The sequence below is a fragment of the Microcaecilia unicolor genome, chromosome 4 (assembly GCF_901765095.1).
Source record: "Microcaecilia unicolor chromosome 4, aMicUni1.1, whole genome shotgun sequence".
NCBI classification, from domain to species: Eukaryota; Metazoa; Chordata; class Amphibia; order Gymnophiona; family Siphonopidae; genus Microcaecilia; species Microcaecilia unicolor.
The window spans coordinates 162867079-162882109 of record NC_044034.1 but is presented as its reverse complement, the minus strand read 5'-3'; the positions used below and the strand labels follow the sequence as shown (position 1 = coordinate 162882109).

At 47.9% G+C, this 15031-nt stretch overlaps 1 protein-coding gene across 2 annotated transcripts in view; it reads right to left on the bottom strand.

The window, feature by feature from the left end:
• Positions 1-1489: 1489 nt before the first annotated feature.
• Positions 1490-15031, bottom strand: part of TSPAN18 (tetraspanin 18) — a 243113-nt gene continuing 229571 nt past the window's right edge. For both annotated transcript variants that reach the window (XM_030199480.1, XM_030199479.1), the window contains exons 9-10: positions 6769-6852; positions 1490-2365 (exon numbers count right to left, since the gene is read on the bottom strand). In XM_030199480.1, the coding sequence (XP_030055340.1) occupies positions 2318-2365; positions 6769-6852 (132 nt within the window). In that variant the 3' untranslated portion in view covers positions 1490-2317. The remainder of the gene's footprint in view (positions 2366-6768; positions 6853-15031) is intronic.

Genomic DNA, 15031 nt, shown 5'->3' with positions numbered 1-15031 from the left:
CTCACCAGTGTGGTCCAGCATCACCCAACATCACCCCTAGTCTTCCTTAAATTGTCTGTCTCTCTCTGTCATTAGAGGCAGCAGCAATGCACATATACTGCCTGCAGCCTGACCCGGAGCCTTTCCTCTGACACATCTCCACCTACACAGAAACAGGAAGTTGCATCAGAGAAAAGGCTCAGAATCAGGCTGCAGGCAGTGTATATGTATCACTGCTGCTGCCTTAGCTGATCTCTAAAGAGAGAAAGAAAGACATGTTAAGGTAGACCAGGGGGACTGGCAGGGAGGTTTGAGAGAGAGAGAGAGAGAGAGAGAGAGAGAGAGGGATATACCCAGTGTGTTTTTTCTAGCAAAAAAGGTGCTGGTACTCAAATGCTAGGCCACCCTTCAGGTGATCACTGAGGGACCCACCCCATAATAGTCAGGCCCCCTGCAAACAGTCACAGAATCTATTACAAGACAGAATTGGTGTGTAAAGCCTGATCTCTATCATTAAAACTTGGGGTCCATGGGTCAATTTTAGCAGGCAATGAAAAAGGTGCCGGTACTCAGTACCCCCAAGTACCCCATCAAAAAAAGCCTTGGATGTTCTCGGAGCAGAGGGGATGAAGAGAAGGATGCTGAACCAGGTAAAGGAGTGAGGGCAGGCGGGGAGCCTTTACTTTATGGGTCACAGCTGTTTTGGCCATTTTTAGTCCCCAAATTGCTCTTGATTTATGCATAAGATAGATTTATACATGAGTATATTGTGGGGTCAGTGGTAGGTTATTAACTTCTCATATTGTGCAGGTTCTCAATCTTGGTCAGAAGGGGGCCATTCTCCACTCTTGGATCAGATTTATTTATTTATTTATTTATTTATTTATTTTATTTGTTACATTTGTATCCCACATTTTCCCACCTATTTGTAGGCTCAATGTGGCTTACATAGTACCGGAGAGGCGTCTGCAGACTCCGGTGTAAACAAATACAAAGTGATATTGAGATTCTGCACCTGGATCTTTGCCAAAAAGAGGAAGATGAGCTAATGGAATAAGAATTTGGGAGGGGAGACACTGCAACAACAGGCATGGAGAAGGACAACTCTGTGTTTACTCCCACACTATGCCCCGTGCAATGTACTGCAGAGACGAGAACACCCAGAATGCCAAGCACATCCTGCTGGGTCAGCAGGTATCCACAGTGATTTCTGCTGAGGAAGAAATCCATCCCTTGCAAGAGGGAAAAAGAGGGAAGGTGGAATGTGATTGTTACAGTATGTTACCCTCCCCCCCACCCCATCACGTACATCAACAAAGAAAACTAATGCGGTAAAATAGGCATTTGCCAGGAAAAAGCTCCAAAAGCTCTTTCCTATCCCCTATACTGCAGGAAAAAGATTGATATCCATACTCCATACATAGCTTGCTACCCCACCCCTGCTCCCCAAGGGGCTCAGATTCTACATATGCACAACCATGCATACCCCTTCAATCACAGTGATGCTCAGTTAGTGAATACAATAATGTATTTTTGTGCCTAATATGTGTCTACATAGACTGCAACATGCCTACCAGATCCACACATGCCAACAGGTGAACATTCTGCAGGGAGAACTTTGATGATGAAGGTGAGGTGGGGGTGTGAGTCTCTCCAGGACAGAGGACTCACCCACAGTGGTTGGTGCTCTCCCCTGGATTCAGTGCACTGGGATGTGGCTTCCTAACCTGAGCTGATGAGCACCCTCTAGTGGTCAGATCTGTACCTGCACATAGCAAAGCTTCTGGACTGGACTGAAAGCCAGTTCATTACCTGCCACTTGATGCCTGTAGCTGAGGTGATCCTGCAGCCCCAGGCTCTCATTGCAGTAGTGCCCTACATCAAAGACCACGGCAACACCCACTCGCTCACAGTCTGCCAGTTCCTTCTGCCACTTTCTTGATTCTAGGCCGACTCGCTCACAGTCTGCCAGTTCCTTCTGCCACTTTCTTGATTCTAGGCCGCATTTAATGGTGCTAGTGTCAGCCCTGGGGTTAAGAGTCTCCTGCTGTAATGATATTTCTATTCTCCTCTCAGAGGTCCATGAATAGGCAATGGTCTTGCTCCAAGTGGCCTTCAGTTTTTCCCTCTGCTATGCTCAGACCCTTCCCTCCTGCTGAAGGAGCATAAATAGAAATGAATAGCACCTCAAAGTCCCTGCCCCTGAAGTACAGTCCTTTCCTTATTTGTATATTACAATCCAAAGATGTTCCAAAAAAGAAAATTAAAAAGTCTTGTTTTCCTGTTCCCATGCGTGCACCTCGGAATCTTCCTATCCCTGTTGCAGCCTTGGTAGCTCTTACTGGATCCCTCGGAACAGGCACATGGCAAAAATCATGGCAAAGAGCTGTAAAGAGAGAAGAGACTTAGCAGGGAGGCAGGTGAACTGTTTCACTAAAGAACTGACTTCTACACAGAACCAGACTCCCACCAGCCATCTGCAGGTCTAGAACAGAACCAAAGTCTGACGCATAGGGAAGCATCCCAGGGCGTCATCTGGCTGCATCCACTTTTAACAACTGGAAGCACCCACAGATCTGTTTCTAGCCTTTACTGATATGAAGGAACTCATATGTGTCCTTTGATTGGTGTGGCTAATGCACAGATTCTGGATCTCTCTAGTGGTTGGTCCTGTGTCTTACAGAAATGTGGAAAGGGAACAGATTCTGGATCTCAAGCTGCAGTCATGATCACATGACTTCAGCTGTGCCTTTTATCATGGTCCTCCCTATTGCTGCCATAAAGTATTCAGCTAGTGTGCACACAAGTTATAGAATGTACGCAACTTAATTGTTATATTAGCTAATTGGCATTAACAACTGCCTTGTAGCGCTATAGAAATGCTAAATAGTAGTAGTAGTAGTAGTAGTAATATAAGGGGGGTGGGGGGAAAGATGGACTTGATTGTAACTGTGGTTACAATCAAAGTGGTTTACTTTGAAATGACAGCTTCCCGCAGCCCTGGCCTCCCCGCCATCCTCCGCACCCCCGAGGCACCGCCCTCCTTGAGGTCGTCACTGCCGCCACTCCCCCCCTCCACCAGCCCCCCTCCGTCTGCCACCGGGCTGGGCCCTCACAGCACCTCTCACCTCCATGTGAAGGAACTGCAGCAGGCAACAGCTGATCGCCTCCCTTCGGACTTCCCTCCTTTCCTCCCTGGCCCGCCCTCGTCTTACGTCAGAGCGGCGGCAATCTCGGGGGAGGGGGGGTGAAGGACGTCCATAAAGGACATCCATAGGCACAGCTCATTTTTTTTATATATAGTGAAGGACGTCCATAGGCATGCGCAGATCAGCCAGCATAACGCTTGGCTGCTCTGCGCATGCTCGACCGGCCGACTGGCCGACTGTTTAACGATGGAATAGAGAATGCAAGTGAGCTACAACGAGCAGCTCATTTGCATTCCTATTCCTTGATGCATGCCCGTTCCTTACCGATTCACTAAGGGAATCGGTAAGGGAAGGGCTCTTAACGATTGTTTAGTGCATCTAGCCCTAAGTGACTTGTCCAGAGTCACAAGGAGCTGTGATGGGAATGGAACCCAGTTTCCTAGGCCATTCCACCAACCACTAGGCTACTCTTCCACTCCACTCTATTCCATGCCTAAAGTTAGGTCCACAACTTGATATTCTATAATGACAATTACGCATATATTGTACATCTTCCTGGTACCTGACTTTAGGCGACATGCAGAGAATTACCCTCTATAAGGCCAATTCTTTTACAGGGCACTTGGTGGGAGCCCATTCTCTAAAGGAAAGTAGGCATCCATTATACCCAGTTCCCTGCCCAAATGTGTATTTCTCCACAAATCACAGGTATCACACATTGCCATGCACACGACAACACAGTTCCCAGTGCTGAATGTTTGCTACTAGAGAATACTGTGTTACATGCTAGACCTCGAATGAACCTAGAGTTTTTGATTTTTATCTGTGACCAAAATTGGCTGCTCGGTTTCGGAAGAAACTGAAACCATAAATGAAAATGCCTCCCCCTCCCCATCCAAAAAAGTCCACCTTCCCCAATGGCAGTGTTCCCCCTGTGATTACTTCCCAGTGACCCCCCCCCCCCCAGCAATTACACCCCACCCCCACGATTAACCTGGACCCCTCCTCTCCCGCCTGACACAGGTAGGCCTTCCTTGGGACTACCTTAGGAAGTCTTGGTGGTCTAAATGCAGGAATGAACCCCACTCATTCCTGCCTTATTCCCATGCTCCAATGGAAATGACTTGCCAATACTTTCCACAGCAGTCTCTGGAGGTCCTGGCAGCCATTTTGCAATTGGAGCCAGCATAGGCAGGAGTGAGTCCCCTGCCTATGCTGGTTCCAACCACAAAATAGCTGCCAGGACCTCCTACGGCAGTCTCATGGCCATTTCCAGTGGAGCAGCAGCACGGGACAGGCATATAAATGTAAAGTGTGCCCATGCCAAGTTATGCTAAAATTCTATAATAGAATCTGGGCACCCAGCTGCTGGTTTAATAGACTTCTACCACGTAGCCGTGGGAGGTGCCCAGTTGAATTCCCCCAAAGATTCCAGCTTCTTCCGGTAGCAGCATTACTATGAGACAACTGTACCCCAGAGGGCAGCATCGCTCTGTAAATCCTCTCATCTCTGAGGTTTTCATTTTCATTCCAATGCCCAATGTGCTAAAGGAATACAAAATATCACACATGGTATAAACCCAGCCAGCAGGAATTTCTCCTAGAGAAAGAATTATTTCTACAAAGGATGAGGGAAGGATGGGCACCCATACAATTTTTGTTTTGTGTCATTTAGGAGAACGTTCATTTTGTTCAATGGTTCCTTCCCCCTCCCATCTTGTCATCATAGGAGATGATACAAAGTGAAAATTTCCTTCCACCACCCCCCATGCTGGGCCTTATTCCTGCACTCACCTCTCTGCCAGAAGCAGACAAGCCTCCCCCCCCCCCCCCAACACACACCTTCCATGTGGCTCTCCCCCCCCCCCCCCTTAGGTCCCCTGGGTCTACCTGAATCCCTGGTGGCCCAGTGGGGGTCCTTTGGGCAGGAGCAATGTCCATTCGTTTCTGCTTATGGCTGCAGCCGCATCCAATATGGCAGCTGTGACTAAGCTGAAAGGCCACAGCATCGCAGTCCTGCCCCAAACGACCTCAACTAGAACACATTTAGGTAGGTCTGGGGGCCCAATGGGGAGTATGGGTGCCATGTGAGCTGGAAGGGAGTGGCCAATAATTACCGGGGAGGGCTGTGGATTGCAGAGGGGTCTGTCATTGCCAAACCTGTAATTGGCAAATGAAACCCGCCTGTTTTCATTTGCCAACAACAGGAAACAATAGAAGAAATGTTGGTTGGTCATTCCTAATGAATGCCCATCCCTAGTAAAGATGAGTGTTCTTATACAGAGGCCTTCAGTTCCAAGTTATAGCCAATTGACATGCACCATGGCCATAAAGCCCCTTAGTAAATAGGGCTTTAGACTGTAAGCCCCTGAGGACAGAGACATTCCTACTGTGCCTGAATGTAACTGGTACTGAAAGATACTGAAAGAAAAGATATGAACAAAATCTAGTCGACCAGCAAGCACAGAGACACCTTCTTCTACCTTTCAAAGAATTTGCATTTGATAATAATAATTGGCAAATCACCTTGAACTTTGTTGGTTCTCTAAAATGTTTATTCAGCTGTTGAGTGACAAACCTGAAGAATTTGTGCCAGTCCAGGCAGCTAGTGTTCAGTCACAGAGGGCGGGAGAAGTGAGGCTTGCTGGTCGACTGGATTTCGTTCATATCTTTTCTTTGATACTTCAGTACCAGTTACATTCAGGCACAGTAGGAAAGTCCCTGTCTCCAGGGGCTTACAGTCTAAGGGCCCTATTTACTAAGGGGCTTTATGACCATGATGCACGTCAATTGGCAATAACTTGTGTTACTTCCCATTAATATAGCTTAACACAAAAAATTGCAGACCAATCTGCATTAAAAAAATAATCATGAGCTGCTTCACATGCAAATGTATGCAAAGGTCATTATTGTGCAAAATGAATACCACAGCGTGTGTTAAACTTTTCAAGCTGTGTTATGTGTGGAAAGTTAAAAACATCTCCAGAAGTGTGTTAACTTCACCCCAGGAACAGCAACCTGTTCACACACAAGCCAGTACTCCCAGGAAGGGACTTAGAGGCCAACATTGTTGGTAGAAATGCCATCCCTGTCCCTCTGTCCTCTTCTATAAAATAAAAAAAAGTGCTTTCTTTGGACCCTCCCAGCACCCTCTGGGCTATCCCTGATGTCTTGTGGGGGAAGGAGGCAGAAGCAATCCTTTCAAAAATGGCACAGTCTGTGTCCTACTGGTAGTGTCATTTCTGCCCCATAAATGTACTCTTCTATCACAGCTTAGTAAATGGGCCTGTACATTTGTACCTGAGGCAAGAGACATATTTGCCTAGGGTCACAAAGCCTAGCAACAGGATTTGAACTCCAGCTTCCCTGCTTCATGGCTCACTATTCTAACCACTAGGCGGCCTCTCCTCCACCTCTGGGGAAGAGCATCCGGCAAAAAGTGAGATAATGCCCCATAAATAAGAGAAGCAGGTTTTCTTGCAATTTCATGCCTCTGGTGTGGGGCCATGTTTTCTGCTGTGGAACAAGAGCATATTAAGAAGCCAACTAGGGGACAGATGAGTGACTTCTGAGGAATGCATGAAGAGAGCCCCCCCCCCCCCAGGCCTGCATAATCACAGCCCTACCCCCTCTTCCATACCTCAACAGCCAAGACTCCAATTGCCAGAGCTCCTGCCAGGTACACATAAGTCTCAAAGGAGTTGAGGATCACAGTGTAGCAGCCCTAATAAGACAGAACACATGAATAAGCCTTCTGGGTGCTCTGTAGTGCAGGGGGGAGGGGTGTGCAGATTGAACAAATAACATGCAATAATAATTTTTAAAACTTTTTTTTACTAAATTAACAAAACATTACAAGAGAACTTTTCTTGTAGAAAATGAATAATAAACTATAAGCAGACTATAGGGGTGCAAAATGTTCAGAAGGCCCCCTACAGTCTCTGCCCATTCTTGTTCCCTACTTTTGTATCCCAAATCCTGTCTGGCAATGGCGGCCCTACTATTCTTTGGTATCACTAGATGATTTTGCGCCACCAAGACCCTGAAGCAGTTTTTTGAAACGCTGGCCATTGTTGACTTGGTGCGGCAGAAAGAAACGGGGTCCAAGTCTTCCAGCGTGAAAGATAAGGGTTCTTTCGGTAATTTTTGCTGGTTTGATGTGTAAAGTGCAACACAGGATAGGATCTGTTTTTGAGCACGAGCAGCCATTTAACAGAGATTCCTTTTGGAGGTTTTTTTGAGCCTATGATGAACAGAGGACAGCTTTGCGTCCGTTTTAGCTCCAATAGACAGTTTCTCGTCGAGGAGCTCTGTGAGGCTCTTTTTCCTCCTTTCAAAATCATTAGAAATTAATATAATGAATTTAATGATTTAGTTGTAGGTGGCATTGATCCGTGCACCATTTTCATTTCAGTGGAAAAGACAATATTGTGGCCCTACTATTAGGCCAACTGAGGCAGGGGCCTCAGGCAGCACTCTTCATGGGGTAGCATCTCACTGCTTTTCACCTCCCTTCTCCCTCACCGCAGTCTTATTTCTCCCCCCACCCCTTCCTTTTTCAACCCTTTTCCCTGATTGTAACTTCTTTTTTGGTTTTTAAAATGTCGTCATTGGCGGCAGCATTTCCCATAAGCTGCCTTGCCACTAGCACTAGGCTTCTTCTCTACTGCTGTCCGCCTCTGGAGAAACAGGAAGTTACATCAGAGAGGTTGGCCGCAGTAGAGAGAAGAAGCCAGTGCTGGTGGCTGGGCAGCATATGGAAATAGCTGCCAATGACGACTTTTGAAAAAAACAAAAAAGAACGTACACTCAAGGAAGGGGGTTGAGGAAGGAAGGGGTAATATGCTAGACCGTGACTGAGAGAGAGAGTGTGAAGGAAGAGATGTTGGGGAGGGGGTGGGGGGGTGCCATCTCATCCTTGCCTCAGGCAGCAGATTGCCTTGGGCTGCCCCTACTGTCTGGTCATCAGGGCCGCCAAGAGACTAGACTGGGCCCGGGGCAAGGCCACCCTGCCTCCGCCCCCCCCCCCCCCCCCACTGTTGCCGCCCCCATCGTTCCCCCTGCCGCTGCAGTCCGCGGTCTCACCTGCCTGCCTCCACGGCTCCAGGCCCCCTGCATTCAAGGCAGCAGTGGCAGATCGCCTCTCTTCTGGCCTTCCCTCCCTGTGTCCTGCCCTCGTCTGATGTAACTTCCGATTTCCGCAAGTGCGGGACACAGGGAGGAAAGGCCCGAAGGCAGGCGATCTGTGACTGCCGCTTCGAATGCAGGGGGCCCGGAGCCGAGGAGGCAGGCAGATAAGACTGGGAACTGCAGCGCCGGTGGCCTGACCCCGGCGCCAGGCCCCCCTTAGAGGCCCTGGCCCATGGAAGTTTGTCCCCCCTGCCCCCCCTCGGCGGCCCTGCTGGTCATCAGCTTTACCCTTGTTTTCCCACCATCAAGAAGCCTCTGGACTCTTTACTGGAAGAAGACAAGGCATGCAATAGCTTACTAGTGGATGTACAGTATAGGTCAGTGCTGGAAGTGGGGTTGAGATATCAGGTGAGGATAGGGGAATCTGGTGTTGGATTATGTATGGGAATCTGTATATTCATCTATCTAGGATGGTAGAAAAACAGCTGAGCACACTGGATGGACCCATTGACTTTTATCTGCTGTCATTTACTATGTCACTACATAAGAAAGGGGCATCTGTATAAGAGCAAAGAGGCATGAGATAGGCAGATGTTACCAAGAACCGGGGGGGGGGGGGGGGGGGGGGGGGGGAGTGTTCAGCAAGAGGGAAGTTGAGTATCTGTGTGAAAGGGAAAGATTCCTTCAATAATGTGTCATCACAGCTGTGCTTTTAATTATCTGAAATAAACTTTGTACCATTGGCAAACACCATTTGCTCCCTCTTTCAAGTCATTTAGGAATAAATCCAACTGCACTGATCCCAGTACTGGTCTCTGCAGGGCACCAGCGTTTACCCTCCTCCTCTGTGAAACTGGCCATTTAGTCCAAACACTTATTTCCCCAGTTTTTCATTCAAGAGGGACCTTCCCTTATGATTCCATGGCAACTCAATTTTATCAAGAGCCACTAAGTGGTGTGGAATTATTAGACATGAATCGTTCGTTTACTCTTTCCAAAAAACTAGGACTAGGGGGAACGCAATGAAGCTACTAACTAGTAAATTTAAAACAAACCGGAGAAAATATTTCTTCACTCAACGTGTAATTAAACTCTGGAATTCATTGCCAGAGAATATGGTAAAAGCAGTTAGCTTAGCAGGTTTAAAAAGATTTGGATAATTTCCTAAAAGAAAAGTCCATAAGCCATTACTAAGATGGACTTGGGAAAATCCACTGCTTATGTCTAGGATAAGCACCATAAAATCTGTTTTACTGTTTTGGGATCTTGCCAAGTACTTGTGACCTGGATTGGCCACTGTTGGAAACAGGATACTGGGCTTGCTGGACCTTCGGTCTGTCCCAGTATGAAGATGCTTCCGTTCTTATCTCAAAGATCTGCAACAGATTACTGACACATGACTTTCCATCAAAGGGATAAAGGGGGCAATTCTAAAAGGCGCCCAAAATCGAGACAGAAAGCTTTGCAACTTTTTGCCTAATGCGTTATAGGATACTAAGCATAAGTCAATAATTAGGCACCACCATAGACGCCCGGTATAAGAGGCTTGGGGAGGCTAAGCCTCCCCAGCCAGAAGTGCAGCAAGGGCGGAGCGGACCGCCCCGGGTGCAGCTCCCGCTGCCTTGAACATCTCCCCCCCCCCCCCCCCCCCCCCGACTGGTGCGTGGACCGTGCGATCTTTACCGCTCCCCCCCAACTACTGTGGTATCGCTCTCCCCCTCCGCTCCTGTCCTGTCACATCCTCTTTGAACGTCGAGGATTCCTTCCAGTAGCAGCAGCAGCAGCATCGGCAATGATGTAAGCGCTGCTTTCAGCCTGCCCCAGAAGCCTTCTCTGGACAGCGTCTCTCCTACGTGGGAAACTGTACAGAGAGTGCTTACGGGGCAGGCTGAAAGCAGCGCTTACATCATTGCCGATGCTGCTGCTCATACCGGAAGGAATCCTCGACTTTCAAAGACATGACAGGAGCGGAGGGGGAGAGCAATACCGAACTAGTCCGGGGGGGGGGAGCGATGCATCATGCCAGCCAGCTGCCAGACCAAAGGGAAAGGGGGTGGAGAGAGAAGGATGTGAGGTGCCACATCTAAGGGGAAGAGGGAGGAAGGAAAGCAATGGCAGGGAATGGGAAAAGGGGGGTGGAGAAAGGAGTGAGAGTGATGGAAGCAAGAAGGGGAGGGAAGAGAAAGGTGGGATGCATGAGGACACTGGAGGAGAGAGAGAGAAAGTGGAAAAGTGCAGGGGAGAGCCAGGGACATGCAAAAGAGCAGGGGAGAGTCAGAGAGAGATGGGGAGAGAAAGAGGGGACATGGAAGACAGCAGGGGACAGGCAGAGAGAGAGATGGGGAGCGAAAGAGGGGACATGGAAGAGAGCAGGGGGACAGGCAGAGAGAGAGATGGGGAGCGAAAGAGGGGACATGGAAGAGAGCAGGGGAGAGCCAGAGAGAGATGGGGAGAGAAAGAGGGGACATGAAAGAGAGCAGGGGAGAGCCAGAGAGACGATGCTGGATGGAAGAGGAGAGAGAGAGAGATTAGTGGAAAGATGGGGAGAGAAAGAGGGGACATGGGCAGGAGAGAGAGAGAAGCTGCTGGGGAGAAACTGGGGGAGACCCTAGCTGTCAGACGGAGAAATGCTGAATGAAAGGAGGGAGAAAGAGGGAAGACACTGGATGTAAGGGTAGGGAGGGAAAGAGGAAAGACACTGGAAGGATGGGGATAGAGAGGACATGCTGAATGGAAAAGGGTTGAGAGAGAGAACTGTTTAGAAGGAAGGGGAGATAGAGGGAGACAATGGATGGAAGGAGAAGAAGACAATAGACGGAAGGATTGGGAGAGGGTAATCGGTAGAAGGATGGAGAGAGAAAGAGGGATGACACTGGATGGAAGGGTAGAAGAGAAAGAGGGAAGGTGCTGGACTTGGATGGATGGAGGGGAGGGAAGAGAAGAGAAATGTTGGACCAGGATGGAGGGAAGGAAAGACAAAGGAAGGAGATGCACACGGATGGAGTGGAAGGGAGAGAGGAGAAATGCTGGGCATGAATGGAGGGGAGGAAAGACAGAGGAAGTTCATGCACATGGATGGAGGGGAGGGGAGACATGCTGGATATGGATGGAGAGGAAATTGCTGAATTTAAGGGCTGGATTGGAACACTTTGAGGGCAGATGCTGAAACTGGAGAAAGGATAGGGACAGGGCTACAGATGGTAGGCAGGACGCATAAGGACACAGGAGGATGGTGGACGTTGAGAGAAAAAATATCAAATGGAAAGAAGACACTGGGACCAAAGCGAATAGAAAAACTAAATGATCAGACAACAAAGGTAGAAAAAAGTATTTTATTCAGAATTTATTAACTGGAATATGTCAGCTTTTGGAAATGTGCATCTGTGATATTTTGCATGTAAGTTTCAATTTTTCTAGTATTGCTGCGAGCTCATTCTGAACACTATCCACCCTAAAAGGGTGTTTTGTGGCTCTACATGAGAATTATGATATTATGATCCCTTGTTTCATATTGTTGACGGTCTACATTTTCTATATGGGTGGTATATTGGTGTATTAGGGTCTGCCTAGTGTTATGGTACAGTAAGGTTCTGAGTGTGTTTTTGCACAAATTTGTGCATAGTGTTTTGCAGTTGAGCGATTGTGGTTAGTATATGCTTTGAGCAACCACTTTATTCTTTGACATATGATACATATCTAATATCTAAATTTAATAAAAGGTATTAATTGTGACTATTTTATTTTTACTTATTTTTTTTCTGTGTTAATTGTGGCTATAAGCTCCGCCCCTGGCTCCACCCCCTAACCCCGCCCCCTTTAGCCTCCCCAAACAGTTGGGCCACCGACCACCTATGGGCACCCCCACTTACACCTGCTCTAAATGCAGCAGCCTAAGTGACCATCAGGCTTATTTTTGAAAGTGATCGCCAGGCATCTTCAGACATAAATCGGGAGATGGCTGGCGATCTCTCAAAAGCAGCGAAATCGGTATAATTGAAAGCGGCTTTTTTAACACCATCACCGCTTTCCCGTAGCCAAGCCAGCAAAAGTTCAAGGGGGCGTGTCGGCGGCATAGCAAAGGCGGGACATGAGTGGGCATAGGCATGGCTACCAGATGGCCGCCTTTCGCAGATAATGGAAAAAAAAGCGGCATTAATCAGTATTTCGCTGGGTTTACTTGGTCCTTTTATTTTCACGACCAAGCCCAAAAAAAGTGCCCCAACTCACCAGATGACCACCGGAGGGAATGGGGGATGACCTCCCCATACTCCCCCAGTGGTCACCAACCCCCTCCCATACTAAAACAATAAAAATAAAAACCTTTTTTGCCAGCCTGTATGCCAGCCTCAGATGTCAAGCCCAGCTCCCTGACAGCAGTATGCAAGTCCCTGGAGCAGTTTTTAACGGGTGCAGTGCACTTCAGGCAGGCAGACCCAGGTCCATTCCCCCTACCTGTTACACTTGTTGTGCTAAGTGTTGAGCCCTCCAAACCCCCCCAAACCCACTGTACCCACATGTAGGTGCCCCCAATGGTGTAGAGTTGTGGGGAGTGGGTTTGGGGGGGATTTGGGGGGCACAGCACCCAAGGGAAGGGAGCTATGCACCTGGGAGCTATTTGTATATATATTTTTTTAATTTTTAGAAGTGCCCCCTAGGGTGCCCGGTTGGTGTCCTGGCATGTCAGGGGGACCAGTGCACTACAAATGCTGGCTCCTCCCTCGAGCAAATGCCTTGGATTTAGCCGGGGTAGAGATTGCCGCTTTTAGTTTCCATTATCGCTGAAAAACAAAACTGGCCATCTCAAACCCGGCAAACTCTGGCATTTGGCCGGGCCAAACCATATTATCGAAAAAAAAGATGGCCGGCCATCTTTTTCAATAATACGGTTCGGCCAGCTGTTTGCAGCGCCACCAAAATAGATTGCCGGCAATCTATTTCGCTAGCACCGTTCGATTATTCCTCTCCATATTCCATAAGTGCATGCTTAAATGGTTGGAATATCCATGACCCATCCATCAAATAGCCAACCATCAAATTACCCCAACTGATTCTGTACCACACATTTTGTTCCCATCATATAACTGCTCTTGGTCCCTCAGCTATATGGTAAGCTGTATTGTAGAAAATCACTAGCATCATATCTATGTTAGTTGAATGTTCTAATGCATGCTTATTAGGTGTATCATTAGTATTATACTAACTTTGTATTATACCTGTGGTATTTGAATTCCAGTGCTGTTAAATGTGTATATTTTTTATACAGTTTCATGGTAGTTCTACTATTAGTTTTCAATTTTCTCTTTTCAAGTTTACCTCATTTAGTATTTAGTATTTAGTCTATTCTTGGTTATTTTACTATTGTTATGCTGTAAACAAAATTGTAAGTTTTATGTTAAACTGTACCTGATGTACACTACTTTGGGTGAATTTCATCATAAAGACGGTAAATAAATCCAAATAAATAAATAAATGTGAACACTCACTTTGTAGTTATGCGCTAGAAAATGATGAGGCTCATTTTCAAAACACGTAGACTTAGAAAATTACATAGCAACCTAAAGAACTTTGTAAGTCTAAGTGCCTTGAAAATGAGAGCCTTACAGGCATATTTTCGAAAGAGAAGGGCATCCATCTTCCGACACAAATCGGGAGATGGGCGTCCTTCTCCCAAGGTCGCCCATATCGGCATAATCAAAAGCCGATTTTGGGTGTCCTCAACTGCTTTCCGACGCGGGGACGACCAAAGTTCCCGGGGGCGTGTCGGAAGCATGGCGAAGGCGGGACCGGGGCGTGCTTAAGAGATGGGTGTCCTTGGCTGATAACGGAAAAAAAAAGGGTGTCCCTGACAAGCATTTGGCCGACTTTACTTGGTCCATTTTTTCTAGCGACCAAGCCTCAAAAAGGTGCCTGAACTGACCAGATAACCACCGGAGGGAATCAGGGATGACCTCCCCTTACTCCCCCAGTGGTCACCAACCCCCTTCCACCCTAAAAAAAAACCTTTAAAAACATTTTTTGCCAGCCTCATATGCCATACCCAGCTCCATCACAGCAGTATGCAGGTCCCTGGAGCAGTTTTAGTGGGTACTGCAGTGCACTTCAGAGAGGCAGACCCAGGCCCATCCCCTCTACCTGTTACACTTGTGGTGGTAAATGTGAGCCCTTCAAAACCCACCCGAAATCCACTGTACCCACATGCAGGTGCCCCCTTCACCCCTTAGGGCTATGGTAGTGATGTACAGTTGTGGGGAGTGGGTTTTGGGGGGGAGTAGGGGGGCTCAGCACCGAAGGTAAGGGAGCTATGCACCTGGGAGCAATTTCTGAAGTCCACTGCAGTGCCCCCTAAGGTGCCCGGTTGGTGTCCTGGCATGTCAGGGGGACCAGTGCACTACGAATGCTGGCTCCTCCCATGACCAAATGACTTGGATTTGGTCGTTTTTGAGATGGGCGTCCTCAGTTTCCATTATCGCCGAAAACCAAGGACAACCATCTCAACATTTAGGTCGACCATCTCTAAGGTTGACCTAAAAGTTGAGATTTGGGCGTCCCCGACCGTATTATCAAAACGAAAGATGGATGCCCATCTTGTTCTGATAATACGGGTTTTCCCGCCCCTTCACGAAGCCGTCCTGCGAGGACGGCCCCAGGAAAACTTGGGCGCCCCATTCGATTATGCCCCTCTTAGGCACCTAAGTGCCATTCCCCCCCCCCCCCCCCCCCACCACCACCACACACACACACACACACACCATTTTGGACCTAACTACTATTCA